A 21,290-nucleotide genomic window follows, 5' to 3' on the forward strand; every position below is an offset into this window, starting at 1 on the left:
AGTTTCTGACAGGGAGTCTAGTGTCATTGTATCCTCTCCTCACTCTTGAAAAATATTTTTTCTTTACTACTGGTTTTTAGCAACTTGATTGTGCTGTGCTGGAGTGTGGTTTTCTTCAAGTTTCTTCTACGTGGGTTTTGCTGAGCTTCTGGATCTGTGGGTTTGTAGTTTTCTTCATTATGCTTTTTTCAACTCCCTTAAACATATGTAGCATATTTAGAATTGTTTCAGCATTTGTGCCTGCTTATTCTATCATTGGTATCCTTTTTTCGTCTGTCTCTATTAATTGATTTTTCTACTGGTTGTGGGCCTTGTTTACCTTTTTTTTTTTTTTTTTTTTTTGCATGACTGGCAATTTTTTATTCATTGCTGAACACCGTACATTTTATATTGTTAGGTACTTAGTTTTGTTGTGTTTATCTAAATGTTATTGAGTTTTGTTACTCAAAAGGAATTTAATCCTTTTAAATCTGGCTTTTAAGATTTATTAAGACAAGTACTGTATAACCTCCTTAACAACCATGGTGCATTTATTAAGACTAAAAATAAATTAAAATTGGTGGGACACTACTAACTAATTACAGACTTTGTTTGGCTTTGATCAGCTTTCTCACTGAAGCCCTTTTTCTGTTCCAGTATCCACTCCAGGATCGCGCGTTGCATTCAGTCTCCATGTCTCCTTAGTCTCCTCTAATCTGTGACAGTTCCTCTGTCTTGTCTTTTCTGATATTTTGGAGAGTGCTACATAACACCAGGTATTTATGTAGAACACACACAGTGTGAGTCTGTCAAATGTTCTCTTGATTAGACGGGGTTATGAATTTAGGCAATAAATACCAGAGAGGCCAAGCGCCCTGCTCATCACATCTCACCCAGGGTTACGTGATGTCAACATGACTTATTAGTGGGGATGTTAACCTTGATCGCTTAGTTAAGGTGGTATTTCCAGGTTTCTCTACCATAATGTTACTTGGTGGAGAGAGCTAGAAACATAATTATGTGTACTAACCCATATATACCACACACCAATATTTATTTGGATATTATCTATTCATGGCTGTATGTATTCATACCCATGAGTACATACTGATGTCTCTGACCAATACAGCACCAGGTCTAGCCTTCCCCCCTTACTTATGTGTAACATCTTTTTGTGAGGATGAGAAACTTGACTCCTATTATCTGTTATTTATTTGCCTACTTGTTCAAACCCAGCATCCATGTAGTGACAGAATTGCTAATACAGACCCCTGTGAGAAACAAAAGTGCCAGCTAGAGTACATTGTTGGTTTATGGCTCTTTTTGGCTTTAGACTTAAGTGTACCCAGTTGAAATGCCATTTTCCAAAATTACTTGGTCAGTTCCTCTTTCCCAATTCCTTCCAGGGAGGTTTGCAATTCACTTGTGGTACAGTTACTATTATTTCTCATGGTCTGCATCTCATCCTGGATTGACCAGCATCCTGGGTTTTTTTAATTTTTATTTATTTATTTTTCACATCCAGTAAAGCCCAGTCACTGTGATGGACAGTTCTGCGGGCTTAAACAGATGCACTGGGGCATGGATCTGCCACCGAAGCACCTGTTCTTGGCCCTTTGCATTTCCTTATAAAGTTTAGAATCAGCTTGTCAATCTTCACAAAAACATCTGCTAGAAGACTTTAACTAGAATCACAGTAACTCTGCAAACTGATCTGGGAAGAATCAACATCATAATATTGAGTCTTCTAATCCATAAAAATGATATATTTAGGGCAAGATTTTTAAAGCGCTAAAACACAAAGGATTGTGTGACACCCTTCCCCCGGGGCACAGGGGCTGTTCATCCAATCTTGCACAAAGCTGCAAAGGGTCTTTTGAGCAGCACTTCCTCAGCTCGGGACCTGGGAGGGGCGGGCCTCTCTGTACCTGCCTCAGCAGCCACCTCCTCCCACTCCTTCTCTGGACAGGTGCTCTGCACTGTTTAAAAAATTTAAAAATATAAGCATTAATCATATTATTTTAAAAGCTAAAATGAACAAAAATAAAGCATTATTCAAAAATAACAAACATTAAAAATTAAGAGAGGTTCATTAGCAATGAGAGATTTTAAACGAAATAATACTGTTTGATCTTTTTTTAAAAATGATATCTTAAAAATCCAAGTGTGTCAATGATGTCATTATTGAGTCACTAGCGTATTTTTGTGTGAATTTTCTCCAGCAACTGTCAAAAGCTCTTTTTTGATTATGCACTAGTTGGAGAAATAGAGAAGAGATATTTTTAAGCTAAGTCCAAATATTTTCCCTTTGACTTTCATCTTCAAATCAAATCTCTTGTTCAATAACTTTGAGAAGATCTTTTTTAAAAATTCAGGTTTTGGGTTTTTTTTTGGCAAAGACTGCGATCATTTTATTGTCAACAAACTGTAGTTTCTGTTTCCAAAAATAAAAATTAAAAAATCACCAGCATTTGGGGTTTGTTTTCACCATCTTCAGTTTTATCATGCATAGTTGGAGATTGTACTGTCGAGTTACCTGTATAAATTTCTACACTGACATGTTTATGTTCTCTTGTTCAGAACGCCTTCACACCAGGGTACATGTTATTCTTCAAAGGAGAGCGTTGCTTCATCTATTGTCGTCTTCCTTCTCTGGAGAATTGAAGGCTACTCAATGAGTGTGGAACTTAATGCAGACTCTCCCTCTCTGGCTAGATCCCAACATTTATTGGTTCAGACTTCAGGTTGTTGAAGTAATAGCCACAAAAGTCTGGAAAAGCTGGACCCGTGACCACTCAGGAGCCTTGTGGCCTCCCCTGCGTCTTGCCGGCTGTTCCTGGGTCTGCGGGTGGCGGGGCTGGAGCCCAGGACCCCAGCGGGGCCGGCGTTGGCTCGGGACAGAGAGCAGGGCAAGGCACGGAGGCAGCTCATCTTGGACCCTCCCCGCCTGCAGCACCGCCGCCGGGGTCCCTTTGCGAAGCTGCATCTGCGCTAAGGCTGTCTCGCGCCCTGGGGAGCCTGGCCCCAGGGGCCTCCCTCCCAGAAATGATGAAGCAGAAGCAGGGAACTTGGGGGACAGGGACGCTGCCATTGTTGGAACAGAGGCAGCCTCCGGACACTCTCCTGGAAGGTGCCCCCGCGGTCCCAGGGCCTGCGCCTGCCATCCTTTGGCCTCCAGAGCCCAGGGGTAGCTCTGGCGGCCCAGCCCCAGCCTGCCTGCTCGGGAACAGGGTCCCCGCTCCTCGCTCTGGCTCCTCCAGCCTCCCCAGCCTGAGACTCCCCGGGGCCTTCACCCTGGCCCTCCGCTTCTCCCTCCCGCAGTCTTTGCCACGCCAGGGCTCACACTTGTGTGGACGGTCACTGCCCACGGCCTCTGCCGCTCGCACAGGCATGAGCCACTCCTTTGACTTCAATTTAGGCTCTGTTTTTGCGGTTGGTGTCAAAGTTAAAAAAAAAAGTTTACTTTTTTTAATTAGAGTAAAAATTGAAGAAGGTTCTACTCCCAAAGTTTTCCACGTTTTGATGGTCACATGCTCCGCTTCCATCACCACCTTTTTCTTCTATGTTTATTTGCCACAAGGCACCAACGTGGAAACAGTGCCAGGCAGACTCAGGTGACCTGGGTCGCAGGCTGAGTGACCTGGATCAAGTCATTCTCCACCTCCAGACTGCATTTACACACCTGTGAGATGAGGGGGTTAGTCGAGATCAGAGATCTCCAGGCATTTTTTTATCGGGCATTTCCGGCAATAAAAATATGTGAACTATGTGGAGCCTGCACCCATAATATACCTATGTTCATTTATAAATTATGTGCCTTTACTACAATACTACTGTGTTAACATACAAGAGCTAAAGGTTATATAAGATATGTTAAGAATAAATTCTCTTTTATTTTATATAACAAAATTTCCTCCACCCACAATTGAATTGTTTGCTTATAATGAATAACACGAGGGTAAGGAACAGCAATATGGTGAGATGTTCTTCATTACTCTTTGAAATCTTGCTTTAACACTTTGACATAGAGCCATTTGGAGGTCTGGTTCTGGCCGAGTTTAGTTTTAATGGCTGTCATAACTAATCCAAAGAGAAGAGGCATATCATTGGCTGTATTAAATTATGGTGCTCATTATCAGTCCCATCCACCAATTAATGGCTCTTTATTGAAATTAAGCTAGTAGATGTCCATCTCCTCTTACATCAGTCAGTGGCTCTTTACAAGCTAAATGGAAAACATTGCATTTTCATATTTTTAACAAACGGACTCAAAATCCACTGACATTCTTCATTTGGATGATTTTCAAACATTTTAAAAATATCTGTTTCTAATATTCTCAGGTATGCAGCTGCGAGCATTTTTTGTAGGTGACACCACATGTGCTCAACAATAAAAATCTCACTTTCAAAATATTCTCTTACTCATTGTTGACTTGAGTCACTTTTACCTTGAAGAGCTGGAAGTATTCGAGTTCGTTTTTTGCTGGATATCTGCAAGGTATGAAACTGCCAACCGCCACTTGTCGTCATAAAAAGTTCGGCAACTTTGGGAGACTTTCCTTTTTGTACAAGAAACATGTAGAACTCCTCTTTTAGTTTGATGGCTATTTTAAGTGCCCTGCCATGGGGTAATCAGGCAGACCTCAGGTGGTTCAAAAGATTTTCATAGTTACTTCCCTCTGATTACAAATCATTGTACAGGTTTTACTACTTTTTAAACTCTTTAAAGAAAAACAACATATCAATGCATCCTGCAGCACTTGGTACTTCTGGATGTAACTTTTGGCTGCAGTAAACTGCAGGGAGCTGGTCCACAGTTTCACACCCTGCATCCTTACCCAGAATCCTTTTCACCATGGAGCAGCCCCTCCATCAGCGATTATACTCAGACAATTTCCCGTACAAATGGTGTTTTTATTAAAGCACTAATGTGCTGCTCAGTCCATATCATCTCTTTCCTTCCATGGCTCACAGAAATGTGGTGCTCCATGTATTTCATTATTGAAACAGAATCTAGGAAAACCATGTGAGAAACATCTGTAACATTTTCTTCAACTGTTAGCAAAACTTCCACAGTGTGATGTTTGTTCTAATGCTTATTTCTCTACATCTTCAGCAATGTTTTCTCCACATCTTCCAACAGCATCTCTGTGGTCACCATGCTGTGTTCTACATACTGTTCTTGCTACCGACAGCTACCACACCAACTGTCCCCGCCCCATCCCTGTAAGACAAGGTGTGTGCGCACGCAGAGCAGTCACGTGGCATGGGTGTAAGGGGAAGTGCAGTGGCTTTCTGCCAATAGACCCCCCTCCCCTTCTGCTACCAGCAAAGCCAATAATGGGGGTGCCCCAGGGAAGGGAAGATGGCTGTCTTGCTCCCCTGCCTGTACGCTTGGCCAGTCAGCTTGCTGCTCTGCCTTGCACCTGCCTGAGAGCAGGACAAGAGAACTGAAGACGGTCCTTCTGATTATGTCTGACTGGATTTTCAGTCATTTCTACCTCCTAGAAAAAAACTTGTGTTTTAAGTAGGAGAGGTACCTGCCCTGACATTTTCTTCTTGTTCACTTGCATTTGCATTTTAAGCACTATCTTCAATTGCGGGTTCCTTGCAGGAATCGTGTTAAGCCACCTATTCATTTGTGAGAGTTAATTTAGTTAAAATTCAACAAAGTAATCTGCAAAGCCACTTGGCTTAGGAACATGTGCCCTGAGACACACCACAGCAGATAAGTCTTGTTCGCTTCCATTTGAGGCAGTCAAACCCAGAGCTTCTGGGAGTAAAAGGACGGAGGGACCAGGCTGAGTGGGAGCTGGTTTACAGGGCCCAGCAGGATTCTTCTGGACACTGGACACTCCTGGAACACATGTGCGGGTATATATGAGACGAACCCTGTCACCTGGGGATCTTACTTACAGTCCAGATTCCTGGGTGTATTCGTTTGCTAAGGCTTCATAACCAAGTACCACAACTATGTGACTTAAACAACAGAAATTTATTACCTCATTGTTCTGGAGCCTGGAAATCCAAGATCGAGGTGTCAGCAGGGTCGGTCCCTTCTGAGAGCCGTGAGGGAGAATCTGTCCCATGCCTCGCCGCTAGTTTCTGGTGCTTTGCTGGCAGTCTTTGGTCTTCCTTGGCACGTAGAAGCTTCACTCGATCTCTGCCTGCATCTTCTCACGCTGTTCTCCCTGTGTACGTGTCCTGTGTCCAAATTTCACTCCAGACCTTCTCAAACTGGATCTCTGAGGGTGGAAGCTTACAATTCATGTTTTTAACAGGAACCTCGGGTAACTCATGCGCTCACTAAAATCTGAGAACTCCATGGCCACCTGAGCTGACACAGAATGTCCTTTCTTCTACCTCAAATACATAGGAATATAAAAAAAAAAAAAATTAAACCATAGATTTCAATAAACAGCTGAGTTCAAGAGAAATGAAAGAAGAATTTTCATGTGTCCAAAATGGAGAACTCAAAATCCGATTTCTGAGGCTGGGGCCACCCTGAGCAGCGTAGGACAGGAGGGTACAGGCCCCTAGAGGCTGGGGCTGGGGTTCGAATGCCCATGGAGGACGTGACAGGGCCATTGCATGCCTCAGGCAGAGAAACTAGTCCCTTTTCACGAAGCCTGAGCCTTGAGGAAATACCTTATCAGTGAAAGGGGAACCAGACATTTGTTTTAACTAATTAAAAATGTGGAAGATTGAAGAACTATTGGCCATTCAGATCTGCTTTGTGAATTCACAGAATCAAGTAGCTTTCTTAGGGGAGGTGCATCTGAGGGAAGGGAATTTTGGTTGGGGGGTGAGGGGGAGGGATGGAGGTCACTTTGGAACAGGGCTGGATTAGGGACACGGAAAGTGGGAGGAGGGGGGCGCCAAGGATGAACTGGCTACTTTTAAAGACATCCAGGCTTGTTTGGTGCAGTTCCCCCTTTGCCTCTCATGAGACGCACTGGTCTCCCTCACCCCCCAGCCTGGCCAACCTGCCCATTCCTGGGCAACGGAGGGGAGTCGCCAGGCACCGGTAAGTTGCCCCTGAGCTGGAAGAGAAGTGGCTGGGTGTTTGCCAGATCCTGTGGAGCCAGTGTCGGAAGGGCCCTCTCCCCCACGATCCTGGCCACGCCCAGGTTAGGGAAAGCAGGGGTTCCTCGGATCACATGACCCTTCTTCATAGGGGCTCTAACTTGATAGATAGTTTGGTTTAAAAGAGAAAATTGTTACCTATAACAGTTAGGTAACAACTAGCAACTACCACTTGTTGAGTGGTATTTACATTATCAGTCACTCTGCAACTTTAAAGCTACCCCGTTTAATCCTCACAGCCGTAGACCAGGTAGATAGAGTATTATCCCACCCTGCTTTGTAGATGAGAGAGCTTAGGCTCTGGGAGATGGTATAATTTGTCCAAACTGAGGTCGCTCACTAGCACAGAGTGAAGCCAGCGCTTAAACCCAGGTCTGTCTGACTCCACACCAATGTGTTGGCAGTGGCTGACACAGGGGAGTGGATGACAAGCCACTTTGACCCCATTCTTTATTCTTTTTCTTGGTATTCTCCAAGTTCTATGCATAAAATGGAGAAAAATTAGTAACCTCATGAAAAAACAACAGAAACACCTTTGGAAGGTTCGTGCAGGAGGCGGCGATGGTGCAGAGAGTGACCTGAGCGCACGCCCTCCTCCCAGGCGCCCCTCCCACGGCCGGGGGCCGGGCTCCCCCACCCAGCGTCAGCGCCAGTTTCAAGCTCGTTGCTATTACTTTCCTCTCAAACTCAGGACACTGTACTTTGGGAAGGTAAGCAGAACCCAGGGAGGCACAAACCCGGCATTGATAGAACTCCGTCCTCTTCCCCACCCGCAGGTCAACCCTTTCAGAGACCGAATCTGCAGGGTGTTCTCTCACAACGATGTGTTCTCCTTTGAGGACGTGCTGGGCATGGCGTCTGTTTTCAGTGAGCAGGCCTGCCCCAGCCTGAAGATCGAGTATGCCTTTCGCATCTATGGTCAGTGCTGTGGGGGACTGAGTGATGAGGGGGGCAGAGTTCATGCCGCATCTGGCGTGCATCCACATCAGCGCATGGATGGGAGGGTGTTAACTATGGTTTACTTGAGTATGTGAGGGTATGATCATGTTTCTCAAGGACTGTAGATTGTTTTAAAAATTGAGAGTTACTATTCCAATGGATTGATGCATTCTCCTCTGTGTCATCAGAGGCAAATGGAGTCTTTGATGTTGCTGTTTCATGGTCATAGTGTGGGTAGCGGACAGATAGAGATGGCGAGAGAGCCGGGGAGAGACTGCATTAGGATATAACGGAGTTACGCTTGTTTTGCCAAAGAGATTTGAACACTGCAATTCAGCCATTAAGTGGCTGAGCAATCTTGGGTAAATCATTTCACTTTTCTAAATGAAAGGATCATCTTGGAGGCCGTATGACATTTTTTGGTCTCTGATTTTGTCTCGGAAAACCATAGGTTCTACAAAACGTGTGCTCTCAGCAGGCCCTGTCCCCTTAGCATGGCCAGGATGCCTGCAATTCTCGAAAGGAATCAGAAGGAACGAAACAAAAAAACCTTGGGAAGCCTTGACAAAGACCATGTACAAGGCTTTAAGCTTCTTGTGGCCACTCTTGCCCGCCAAGGACCTGTTCACTTAGGCTTACACATTTTGGCTTCTCACCTGCCTCCTGTTCCTGCCAGCTCCTCCCCTGTCATTGCGCGGGAGACACCGTCTCAGTCCCGCTTCACCCAAGTGGACTGGATAGGATGGAGTAGAAGGGCTTTGAGCCAGATGGACCTGTGAGGACTCAGTTTTGGAATCTATAAAGAGGACTTAATGCTATTTTTGCATCCTACGTGTCCTCAGGCTCAGTGTCCGGTAAACTCAATTGCAATCATAGATCGCTCTACTGAGAATGGCTGAGTAAGCTCCTACCGCATGTCGTTTCCACAGATAGCAATCATAAACTCTAAATAGATATATAGAAAGTAACTACTTGATGGCACTGGAAAGCTACCAAAAGCAAATAGATTCTAGAGGCAGCTGACACTTGAAAGAAGGAAATGGTACTAGGCAGTCCTCCTCCCCCACACTTTAAAAAAAACCCAACTTTTTTTAGCCTGAAGGTGCATTTCGGTGAGTAGCTTCATGCAGCACTGATAGACACTCTGTATACCTTCTGACTTGATGAATCAGAGAGGTTGGGGCACTTTGCCCTTGAAAAACAAAAAGAAGAGGAGAGTCCATGAAAGAAGCCAGAGAAAGGGTGCCCAAATTTTGTGTATGAATTACGCCTAAATCTTTTTCTTACCTCTAAACCACATGTACAAGGGCAAACTCAAAGCAGCTTAGGTAAGGAAAAAGAAACTGAACTGAGATTTGAGCTGAGCTGCCACTGTGTTTTAACAAGGACCCTATAGGACAGAGTTAGCAGTTTGAGTCCAACCAACTGCCTGTTAAAACCAAAAATTTAGCACTCTTTGGAGGAATATAACAGAACCTAGAATTTCCACAGGAAAGTATTTATAATGTCCAAGATATAATCCAAAATTAGTTGATATATAAAAATTTTAGCCCTGACCAGTATGGCTCAGTTGGATGGGTGTCGTCCTGCAAAGCAAAAGGTCACCAGTTTGATTCATGGTCAGGGCACATGACTGGGTTGTGGGTTCGGTCCCTCGTTGGGGTGTGTACGAGAAGCAACCAATAGATGTTTCTCTCGCACATCGACATTTCCCTCCCTCTCTTTCTCCCTCCCTTCTCCTCTCTCTAAAAATAAATAAATAAAGTCTTTAAAATTTTTAAAAAATTGCTGCATTCTCAAGAATGGAGACTGACTCTGATATGACCCAGGTGTTTGGGATTAGCTGATAAGTATCTTAAAACAACTATTATAACCATGCTCAATGATGTAAAAGAAAGTATGCTCACAGAGAATAAAAATGTAGAAAGTCTCAGCAGAGAAATAAAAACCATAAGAACCAAATGGAAAACATAACTAAAAAAATAAAATATCTGAAATAAAAAAATCACTGGATGTGCTTAACTGGAGAATCAAAATAACAGAGAAAAGAGTCAGCAAACCTGAAGATAGATCAATAGAAATAAAATCTAATCTGAAGAACAGAGAGAAAAAATATGAAGAGAAAAAAGGAACAGAGCCTCAAGGACACAAATGGCAATAGAAAGGTCTAACATATAATCGATTAGAGTCTCAGAAGAAGAGAAGAGAATGAAGAGAGCAGAAAAGATATTTGGGGAAATAATGGCCCCAGGTGTCCTAAATTTGATGAGACACACATTTACAGTGGCCTTCAAGCTGAGTAAGTACAAATGAAGTCACATACCCACATCTGGTTGGCTTAATGGCCCCCACCTCCCATCCACTTCATCCTTCCGTATCCAAAGTATGGGGTTGGCCAAAAAGTTCCATTTGTTTTTTTCTATAAGGTGGCTCTAGTAGTGCTTAATTGTCTTTAACTTAATTTGAGACAATTTTGTTAGATTGTATTGTCACAGCTGTCATATCATCATGAATTATTTTTTTAAAAATTAGCAATATTGGTGAATTTTTGTGTAGACATTTTAATATTGAAGATGGAAGGAAATAAGCAACATTTTCACATATTATGCTCTATTATTTCAAGAAAGGTAAAAATGCAACTGAAACACCCACACAAAAGATTTGTGCAGTGTACGGAGAAGATGCTATGACTGATCGAAAGTGTCAAAGGTGGTTTGCAAAGTTTTGTGCTGGCAATTTCTCGCTGGATGATGCTCCATGGTCAGGCAGACCAGCTGAGGTTGATGGCAATGAAATCGAGACATCAATTGAGAAAAATCAACATTGTACCATATGGGAGAGAGCCGACATACTCAAAGTACTGAAATCCATAAAGTTATTGGTGAAAATGAAAAATGTGTCTTCTATTTTATGGAAAAAAACTATACAGCTTTGCTGGCTAACACAGGTATTTCTGAGGGTCCCCAGGAAGCTCTCAACGGATTCAAGGAGTACAAGTCCACCAGCTACTCCCTGTCAGGCCTTCTGCCACCGAGGACTTGCTACGAGGTCTATAGCCTCTTGTGTCTCCTGTCAGTATTCTTCTAGATGGGGCACCTCTTCTGGGTGGGGATGTAGGCCCAAGGCTGGGTGCTCTTATCTTATCCAAGAATCTTCAGGTTGCATATAACAGGAATGTACTTGTGTGAAAGACAACCGATGAAGAACAGCAGTATAATAGTTTTCCATTGCTGCCTAAAAAATTAGCACAAACGTAGTGGCTGTAGGAGACACACATTATATTCTCACAGTTTCTGTGGGTCAGGAGTCCAGGCATGGCTTGGTCAGGTCCTCCTCGTAGGGTTCCACACGGCTGCCCTCAAGGTCTGGCCTGGCTGCGTTCTCACCTGGAGAATGCTTGACTTGGGGAGGAGTCCACATACAAGCTCACTCCGGTTGTCGGCAGAATTTATTTCCTTGTGCGTACAGAACTTAGAGCCCGGACTTCTTCCTGCTCTGGGCTGGGTGCTGTCAGTTTCTGGAGGCTGATATGTGCTCCTTGCCATCTGGGCCTCCCGACATGGCCACTTGCTTCTTCCAAGACAGCAGGAGGAGAGGTTCTTGAGCCAGTGTGCCAGCAAGATGGAGTCTTATATAATTTGCTATAATCACAGAAGTGACATCCCATCGCTCTTGCTGATCTCTTGGTTAGAGGTCATAGATCCTGCCTACATTAAAGGGGGGTATGCATTGTATGGAAGCGTAAACACCAAGAGAGGCAGATCATAGGAGAAGGGCGCGCTTGAGTGTGTCCACCGCAGGAGTCTGGTGCCCACAGTTGACCTGAAGCAGGCCTCCAGAGGGCCGGGGTGCAGCTGGCAGGTGGGCAGGAAGGGAGAGAGCTGCTTTCTCCTCTTCTCTCTGTGGCTGCCTAGCCTCTCCTCTTTGCTTCTCTCTGAGCACTTTCTGCAGATCTGATCTTTATGCCCCTGTGTCTATGGGCCAAAGATGACTACCCTGGCCCTTCACATGGCCTCCTTCACTCTGACTAGCCATGAGCATCTCTGTTTCTCATTTCCATTTTCCCAGGAGACACTGATTGCCTCAGCCAAACCGGTGACCTGGCTCCCTCCAGGTTGGGTGACCAGGCTTGTCCAATCAACCACAGCCAAGAAGAAGCAGAGTCACAGAAACAAACACGGCTGCAGAGGGCAACCGCTGGTGTTGGGGACACTTCCCCGAGGTGGTGAAGTGTAGGCTGGGCAGATGTCCCGAAAGATATCAGCTTCAGCTGTCTTTCCATGGTTTCCAGAGCGAAGCAAACAAAACCACCCGGACCCGCAGGGAACTAGGCGAGTGGCAGATTCCCTTCAGGCTTCAATGCACAGGAGCTAAAACTGCTCAGCTCAGAAGTGGGGAGAACGCCCTCACTTCCAAGAGGTCAGACAGAGAGCCTCAGGTCAGATCAAGGACCACATACCACCTGTCCCCCACGCTGTCCTTGTATCTCCCTCCGCCCCTCCTCCCCGGGTCCCCTCCTGTGGTTTCCTTCCTCCTTGAGCTCAGGCACAAAATCAAAAAGTGCAAAGCCTTCATGCAAATCAGCTCTGCAAAGAGATGCCTAGGGACTCATAAACTCCAAGCCTTCATCAGATACACCCAGACAATCCCAATTCTCTTTGGGCTCCGAAGATTTCTTACCTTACACAGCTGTCAGCAGGATTAGAGATGGTGCACGTGAAGCTCTGAGCCTGGTGCCTGGCACGTGGTTGTGGCTCCATAAATTCAGGCCATTGTGACAGCAGTGACAAAGAAAGAGAAAAAAAATAGAAGGAAAAAGAGAAGGAGACAGGAAGGGAAATGCAGTGATGGTAATGGCTGCGATGATCGCTCTTAGCCAAAGCCAAAGACCTAACTCAGTGCCCAACCCCTTGCTACTCCCAGCATGGCCCGTGCACCAGCAGCATCAGCATTGCCAGGAAGCTTGTTAGAAATAAAGAATCTCCGCCCCACCTACTGAATCAGGTGGTTCCTCTGTACCTTAAAGTTTAAGAAGCTCCAACCCACTGGTTCGCAGACCTGGCTGCACACTGGGATCACCTGGGGAGATTTTAAGACCTACAGACACTTGGGCCCCTGCTGCAGAGATTTGATGTGATGGTGCCGGATATGCCCTGGTTGGTGGGCTTTCTAAAGCTCCCCGGGCAATTCTAAAGTGGAGCAGAATTTGAGAACTGCTGCTCTAACCTGCTCTATCAGTTAGGATTGCATTCAGTTATGAGTAAGAATGTCCATATTAAAAGACAAAAATCAAAAAACAAAAATAACCAAAGCAATACAAAAAAGCATTCTGGAGTCAGGCAGTCCAGAGCCGGGATAAGGCTGCAGGAAGTAAGCAAGGGCCCAACCCCTTCAAGCCTCCTCATCTGCCACCTTTAGTCTAAGGCTGTTGTCCTCCCAATCACAAGATGGTTGCTGTGCTTACCGGCATCTCATCTTCATTCCAGCAGAAAGACAAAGGGATGGAAGAAAGGATATGGGCACAGTGGACATTCAAAGGCACCGATTAAGTCCACTCTCCCTTAGCAAACCTTCTTGGAAGCCCCACCCAGCAACTTGACATTTCATCAGCTAGACTACATCACGTGGCATAACTACAAGGGAGACTGGGAAACTGAGGATTTTGGGCTGATGTCATTCTGAACAAGAATTGTAACTCTACTGTAAGAAGGAGAGAGGGAATGGCTATTTGGTCAAGAACCCAGCAGGACCAGCCACACCTGCCTGGGACGCACCTGGGCTCTGGTTCCTGCTTCCTGGGATGCTTCCTGGCCTTCAGCTGATCCGTCCCCGCCCCCTCAGCGCCTCTGGGGAGAAGTTCTACCTATCGGACACCAGCCTCCCAGCACTGCCTTCCTGCTCCAATCAGTGCAGCATCCATCAGATGTGAATTACTCTCAGGCAGGTGCCAGAGCGCCAGCGCCAGATCTTCCCACATCTTCCCAAGATCTGTCACAGTCAGGAGGGATGCTAGTGGCCAGGGAGAGGCCTGGGAGGCCACCTCAGTTCTCGGGGGAATAAAATAGCAACAGCATGCCCTGCCTTGCTCCATTGAACAGAGTAATTTTTGCAAAAGTATTTTGTAAATTGCAAAGAGTAATGTGACAGAGAGGCTGGGATGCTGACTGTAAGAATGTTTTGGGGGGACCTGAAGGCTGAACCCTCATCCCACCAGCTCTCTAGTCTCCCCTGTTGTTGGGAAACAGCAAGAGGACGCCCCCCGCCCCGAGTGGCCTGAGGTGGCAGGCCCCGGGCCTGTTGAGGCCCCACGGGCTGGCCAGCGGCCCAGACCTCCCAGCCACCAGCGCTTTCCCAGGCTGCTCCCCCCGCTCCCCAAAGGAGGGGCACTGTCCAGGACTGCACTTTATTCCAGCAAATGATTTTGTTTCCAGATGGCTTGGGACCAAAGCCATGTCACTTTGCTGCAGCCTCTGCATATGGGAGCTGGGCCAGCAGGACGCCTGGGGACACTGCGGGGTCTCTGGGAGAGGCTGCAGAGCTTCTCGCCGGCAGTGCAGTGTCACTGCGGTAGCTTACTGCCTCCAGTCCTGGTGACCGTCCCTCCGCTCCCTCCACCTGCTCTCAGCCATAGCCGTGGCATGTGAGGGCAGAGCGGTCCTGGCCCAGGGACGGCTACCTGCTCCAGGAGCGGGGTGGTTAGTTGCACCTCCACGTCCGTATCCTGCCTTGGGGAACAGACAAAAGTCTTGGCTCTACCACTGAAGGGTCCTGTGACATCAGCAAACTCCTCCACTCTGGGCCCAATATGACACCCACTCTCATTCTTTAAAGCAGAATATTACAGTTTTAAGGTTTGCGTTTTTGTGTTTAAGAACCATCAGGTGATAGAGAATTGAGCCTCTATTGCCTCTATTAAGCATCTTCTATATTCCAAACCCCATGCCAGCTGTCTTCCATGTATTTCTTATTTAATCTTCACAGAAACTGTGTGGAGGTACTGCTATTGCCCACTTCACAGATGAGGCTCAGGCAATGAATGGATATTAAATTTGGTGGCAAATGACAGGAATCCTAAATGGTTTATGCAAGATAGCTCCCAACATCTCTGGCAGTTACATGTCTTTCCTGTAACATGGAGAGTCACAGAGGCCACTGCACGGTGGCTGTGCAATTCTGGGGACCCAGGTCCCTCTTATTTTGTTGCTTCATCCATTTCCAAAGTCACCTCATTGTCACAGGGCTACACCTTCTCTTTAAAGACAGTCCCAGACCTGGACGGTGTGGCTCAATGGACTGGGTCCCGGCCTGCAAACCAAAGGGTCGCTGGTTTGATTCCCAGGGTACTGTGCGAGCCTGGGTTGCGGGCCAGATCCCCAGTAGGGGGCGCAGGAGATGCAACCACACATTGATGTTTCTCTCCCTCTCTTTCTCCCTTCCTTCCCCTCTCTAAAAATAAATAAATACAATCTTAAAAAAAAGACCTGCCCAGAAGTTGATAGTGCCTCTTCTCCTTGCATGTCATTGGCCAGAACTCAGTCACGTGCCCCCATCTAGCTGCAGGGGAGACTGGGGAAATGCAGTGCTGGTTGTAGATGGTCACGTGCCCATCTAAAAATCGGGCACTTTAGTACAGCAAGAGTTATGAGTGGTTAAGAGCAGAAGCTGCTCACAGAGCCAGGCTGCCTGGGTTTGGCCTTGTCTCTGTCACTTACCAATGTGTGACCTTGGATAGTTCACTCATCCACTTACTCGAGCCGTGTTCATTGAGCACCTATTCGGTCCTAGGCACTGTTCCAGGAGCTGGGGATACAGCAGTGACTGAAAGACAGACTTTCTGTCCTTGTGGAATTTACATTCCGGTGGAGGGAAATAAACGAGCTAGTAGGGGAAACATAGCGTGTTAGGTAGTGTTTGGTGCCTGGAGAAAAATAAAGCAGGAAAAAGGACAGGAGGTGCCATTTTAGACAGTTTCTGGGCAGTTCTGGGTAGAAGCTGGCATTGGAAAGAAGACTCGGAATCTCTGGGGAGAGCGCTCCAGGGAGGGGAAAGGCGGAGCAGAGGTCCCGAGGCCGGGCGCCTGGCCCCGCGGGGGAATGGCAGGCCGCGGAGTGAGGGCAGCGCAGCCCCGGGGGGCGACCGGCGGGACCCGGGCTTTCCTCTGGCTGAGACGGGAAAAGGTGCTGAGGGAGGACTGAAGAGCGATTCGCAGCCTCACTGGCTGCCGAGAGGAGAATAGACTGAAGGGGGCAGCCGAGGGTAGGGAAACCGACCGCGATCCCTCCGGAAGGTGACGGCAGGAGGTGCTGGCGGCCAGACCAGGGCCGAGGCAGTGGAGGCAGTGTGGCAGGAGGGCTCAGGAGGCTGGGTTTACTGTCCTTTGAAGGTAGAGCTGGGGAGGTTTGCTGACACATGAGCTGCGGGGTAAAGGGACAGAAAACTCCAAGATTTATTCATCTCCCTTTGGTAAAGTGAGACGAATAAAAGGTTGATGATGAAGATTCAGTGACTTAAATCGGATGAAACTCTCAGGGCAAATTTGGACAGGTACACAACTAAATCAAAGCTGCTGCTGCTGCTTTGTTCTTCCTCTTCTTATTCTCCTCCTCCTCCTTCTTGTTTATCATGTTATTAAGCACCACCCTCATGTGCAGCCTGCCCCGCTGCGGTGGTGCCCCGCTCCTCGGGCCTGCCCCACCTCCCCAAGCGCTGGGTCCTGGGCCCCCCGGGACAGTTGGGTTCTGCGGGGCGTCCCACGGGCTGATGGGAGCCTGTGGGGCCCTTCCTCTCAGGCCCTGCCTCCTCCTCGCAGATTTTAATGAGAACGGCTTCATCGATGAGGAGGACCTGCAGAGGATTGTCCTCCGACTGCTCAACAGCGATGACGTGTCGGAGGACCTGCTGACCGACCTCACGAACCACGTGTGTGCCTGGGGCTACACAGCCGGGCTGGGACAGGCAGTCACCCAGAGCCCCGGATGGCGGGCAAGGAGGCGCCCTGAGGGATGGGCACATGGCTGGAGGCCACTACCCCCCAAGTTTCTGTCCTTCCTCCAGGATCAGTATTTCTTCCATGACTCCCTTCCAGGGTCCCCAGAGCAGTGTGCCGAGCCACCCACTCCAAGGGCCGCTCTCACCAACGCAGCAGGCAGGTGGCCCAACAGCAGCTTGGCCGCAAATGACCACATCGCATCATCCCCTTGCCCACACTATCCCCGCATAACGTAATGGCCACGGGTCCCGGCGTGACAGCCCAGGGTGTGACAGGACATGAAGTCCGCCTCGGGCACCCAACAGGGCACGGATCCCCTGGTCTTAAGACCATGAGGGCCTGTGAGGGCTTTTGGTCTTGATGGGAACAAGAGGCAGATCTGACTGAGCCCCTCTCCGTGCACGACCCCTGCTTGTGACCGGGTGACAGGAATGGGGAGGTGTCATCCTGTTCACCCTGCACCCATTCTCACCGCCAAGTTTGTGCTGGAGGCACACGGGGGCCCTTCCCGTGATGAGACCTGCCCACAGGCCCTGGACCTCCGTGCACAGGACCTCATTTCTCTGCATTCGGTGTCCTTGTCTGGGGTCGGGGGGGTGGGGGGGGAGGAGACCCTCTGCCTCACAGGGGGCCCGGGGACCCTGGGATGTGTGTGAAGCCTCTGCGTGCAGTATTCCCCCCCGCCCCCCAGCTGAGCCCCCCTCTCTCTCTCACACCCGACTCCCCCGGCTCTCTGCTCTGCCCGCACCCTGGCCAGGTCCTGAACGAGTCGGATCTGGACAACGACAACATGCTGTCTTTCTCCGAGTTTGAACACGCGATGGCCAAGGCTCCAGACTTTATGAAGTAAGGTGTTCCAGGTGGAGGTGGGGGGTATGCCCAGCACAGTGGGAGAGAGAGGGGCCCCCAGCCTCCCCTCGGCCAGTGGGGCACCTCTGTCTTCCCAAGGGGGTAACGAGTTTCCAGGGTACTTTGCAGACTCTTTCAGAATCAACAAAACTAGAGCTTCAGAGAAATTAGATAACCTAGAGTCAGGGAGTAGGGGTTTTTTTGGTTTGTTTTTTAAAGATTTTATTTACTTTATTTTTAGACAGGGGATGGGAGGGAAAAAGAGATGGGGAAAAACATCAGTGTGTGGTTGCCTCTCACATGCCTCTTACTAGGGACCTGGCCCACAACCCAGGCACGTGTCCTGACTGGGAATCAAACCAGTGACCCTTTGGTTTGCAGGCCAGCACTCAATCCACGGAGCCACACCAGCCAGAAGGGTTTTAAAAGGCAAGGGGAGGATTGCATCCTAGGCTTTGCAAATGATGTGTGGGGTACAGACTTCAGGCGCTGCTCCTCTACAGCCAGCACCTGTGTGCTGCTCCCAAAGCCCACTGGGCTCCAGGGCCGACCTGCTGGTCCTCTCCCTTCCCCCACAACCTTGGGGGTGTGCAGAGGGGTGTGAAGATGCTGGTGGTGGAATTCAGAGAAGAGCTCCAGCATTTCAAACCTTGTTTCAGGCAGAAAGGGGCCTTAATGGTCTTGTCTGGTCCAAACACCCTCGAGATAACTGACCGTTTCCATATTTGTCTGGAGCCTTCCACATGTGGGTGAGGTGCCGCCCCTGGAGGCAGCCCGTTAGAGCCCCTGCCACGTGGAGCTGGCATCTCTTTGCCTGCGCCTGCCACCCCTGGACCCTATTCTGCCCTCGGTCTCATAGTCAAGAGGATTTCGATGGGAAGAAAGGATGCCCACACAAAATGATTTAACAAACCCATCAGCATAGAACAAAGACAGCGAGGCCCCAGAGAGCCCCGGCCAGGAGCCCGGGATAGCTCGGCGCCCGGTCCCTGCGTCTCTCCTCAGCAACCCCATCCTCAGCTCTGCATGCAAACCAGCAACCCCTGCCTCGTCACACAGGGGCCAAGTGTGGCCTCCCCACAGCAATCAAGTTTACATCTCCTTGACTACAAATGACCCTCAGTGACTCCTAAGTAATGTCCTTCAGCTGTGACTCCAAATTTACACTTGATCTTAACCAAAAGGCTGAGAAGCCATGTATGACCCCAAATTTGTAGGGGGTCGTGGCTTGGGCAGACTCTCTGTACGAGGGTCCACATTTAGGACCACCCCAACCAAGGGTAATTCCTCTTCTTTCATAACAGCCCACCGCATAATTGAGGCCAGAATCCTGTCCTTCTGGAGTTTTTCTCTGAATCTCTTCCATTTCTTTAAGTGGGTTCCAGCCCCACAAGGCTCTGACACCCTGTGCATTCCAGCGAGGCATAAAGTTGCCTCAAGGAGGCTCGGGGTTGGCTTGGGAGAGCTTGATGGGCCAACGCTCAGAGAAAGGGACGTGCGAGGTCAGAGGGCGTGTTAGGCCTGCAGGCTCCGAGCGGCTCGTGGGTTCTTCCAGCTCCTTTCGGATTCACTCCTGGGGATGCTGACGTGGCCACAGACACCTGCTCTGGTGACTTCGAGGGGACCACTGGCACTTGGAATCCAACCCCTTCCCAGCTCCAGGGGGCTGGGATTGGAAGCATGACTTTGTTCCTGTCCTTCCCTCCCTTACAGTATATTGTTTATGTAATAAAGCAAAAGGAAAGCCTTTTCTTTGTCCCATCAGTTCATCATTTTTTTTTTTAATGCAAGGTCACATAGAAGTTGTTTTTTTTTTCTTCCCCAATTAAGAACTCCTTGTCCTAGCGCTTAAGTTTGCCGATGATGCCAAGCAAGCCGGGGTGGCCAGTCTTTGTGAGGGCAGGCTTCAAATCCCAGCCTTCAGCACAGTGGGGCCCAGGCCAAATGGAATGAAATTCACTAGGAAAAGACACGTCTTTCCCTTCCTTCACCGGAGCCCACCACCCTCCAGCCCTGCATCCGTCCTCGAATCCCTCCGTGCAGCCTGTACAGAGAGGCGCTCATAGCGGTCATTCCATCTTAGCCCCCTTGCCACCCCTGGGCCCTTGGGATGTGACAGTGTATGACCAGAAACCAGGGTTTATTTGCTTTGCTATTTGGCCAAGCTCTGGGAGGAATTTGGCTCCCTCAGGAGCTCTTTGGGGCCCAGCTGGTCAGGGACTTGAGGACACAGGAGAAGCCCCTTCTGGGGGTCTCTGAGGGCTGTCAGATGCCTCTCGGATGGGAACATGGTTTTTCTTATTTACACTGTCCTGGGGGGTGGGGTCTAAATGCTGGCCCACAGGCTGTTTCACCTTCCGTACTTGGCAGTGGTCCCCTTGCCTGAAGGTCCCGATTCGCCATTCAGGGGTAAGACGGGCTCCGCTGCTGGATGGAGTCCCTGGATCAAATCCAGGAGACGCTGGAATGTTGGAGGACTCCTTCTGGCCTGCGGTCCCCACCCCACATCCTGTCCATCGAGGGGCTGTCACTCGTATCCTGTCCCCTGTCCCAGGCAGGAGGCCTCCCAGGAGGTGGGAGCAGCAGCTTGGTGAGAGGAGACACTCCAGACCCTGGCCCTCCCAGGCCACCTCAGGCATGTGACCTCGGAACCCACTTTCAGTGGCCACGTCTGGCCTAGAGTTTCCTAAAACAGAGGTTCCTTGAAGAGTGGCTTAGTCCTGGCTCACTCCCTCCTAGAAACAGTCCCAGGGGAGACAGCAAATCAGCGTGTCCACGCCCATCTGTGCAGGAGGCAGGAGGCTGTGCTTCTTCCCTGGGGCACCACAGTGTCCTTTGGGATCCAAAGGGCTGCAACATCCCTGCACCCCAGTCTCCATATGGACCACAACCAGGTCTTGGGGGTCAGAAGAGCCTGGGTTCAAGTCCAGGCGGAGTCATTTCCAAGCCGTGTGAACTCGGGCAGCTTCTTGCAGCCTCAGTGCCTATCAGCAGCATCGCTGCTGTTACCGGGTGTTGTGTGGGCTGAATAATGCCGAGCCAGGGCGCTAGCGGGGATCTCTTTGCATGTGACACCCAGGGTGATTGTCTGCAGTCACTTCACCCTAGCTCGCAGACATGGGATAATGGGGTTTCCTTGGTTACACCAGTGGAACGTGTCTCTGTACCTGAGTGACCTGCCACCAGACTCAGAAGCCCTACAGTCCTCAGCTCTACCTCCTTCATGTCAGGGGGAGAGGTGGGTGAGCAGGTCACTGGACACTACTTTTTCTTGGCTTGAACCTCTTGGGCTGAGCTTTTTATAGCCCTTAAGACGTAGTGCTATGTGACCCTCCAACGCTGTTCTGCTGTGGCCAGACACTCTTGGAGCTCAGAGGAGTGCAGGAGAATCCTGGCTAAAGATTTTATTCCAAAGAGCCAACCTGGTTAAGGCCACAGCTCTCAGGCA

General features: G+C 48.8%; 1 protein-coding gene across 1 annotated transcript in view; it reads left to right on the forward strand.

Moving 5' to 3' along the window:
- Positions 1-19,428, forward strand: part of CIB4 (calcium and integrin binding family member 4) — a 43,068-nt gene extending 23,640 nt beyond the window's left edge. The window contains exons 4-7 of the mRNA XM_054566303.1: positions 7,842-7,983; positions 16,814-16,923; positions 17,751-17,839; positions 19,398-19,428. Coding sequence (XP_054422278.1) covers positions 7,842-7,983; positions 16,814-16,923; positions 17,751-17,839; positions 19,398-19,428 — 372 coding nt within the window. The remainder of the gene's footprint in view (positions 1-7,841; positions 7,984-16,813; positions 16,924-17,750; positions 17,840-19,397) is intronic.
- The last annotated feature ends 1,862 nt before the right edge of the window (positions 19,429-21,290 follow it).

Source organism: Pteronotus mesoamericanus, unplaced genomic scaffold (genome assembly GCF_021234165.1).
Source record: "Pteronotus mesoamericanus isolate MK-2021 breed Mesoamerican mustached bat unplaced genomic scaffold, CSHL_Meso_final contig_101, whole genome shotgun sequence".
Taxonomy (NCBI): Eukaryota; Metazoa; Chordata; class Mammalia; order Chiroptera; family Mormoopidae; genus Pteronotus; species Pteronotus mesoamericanus.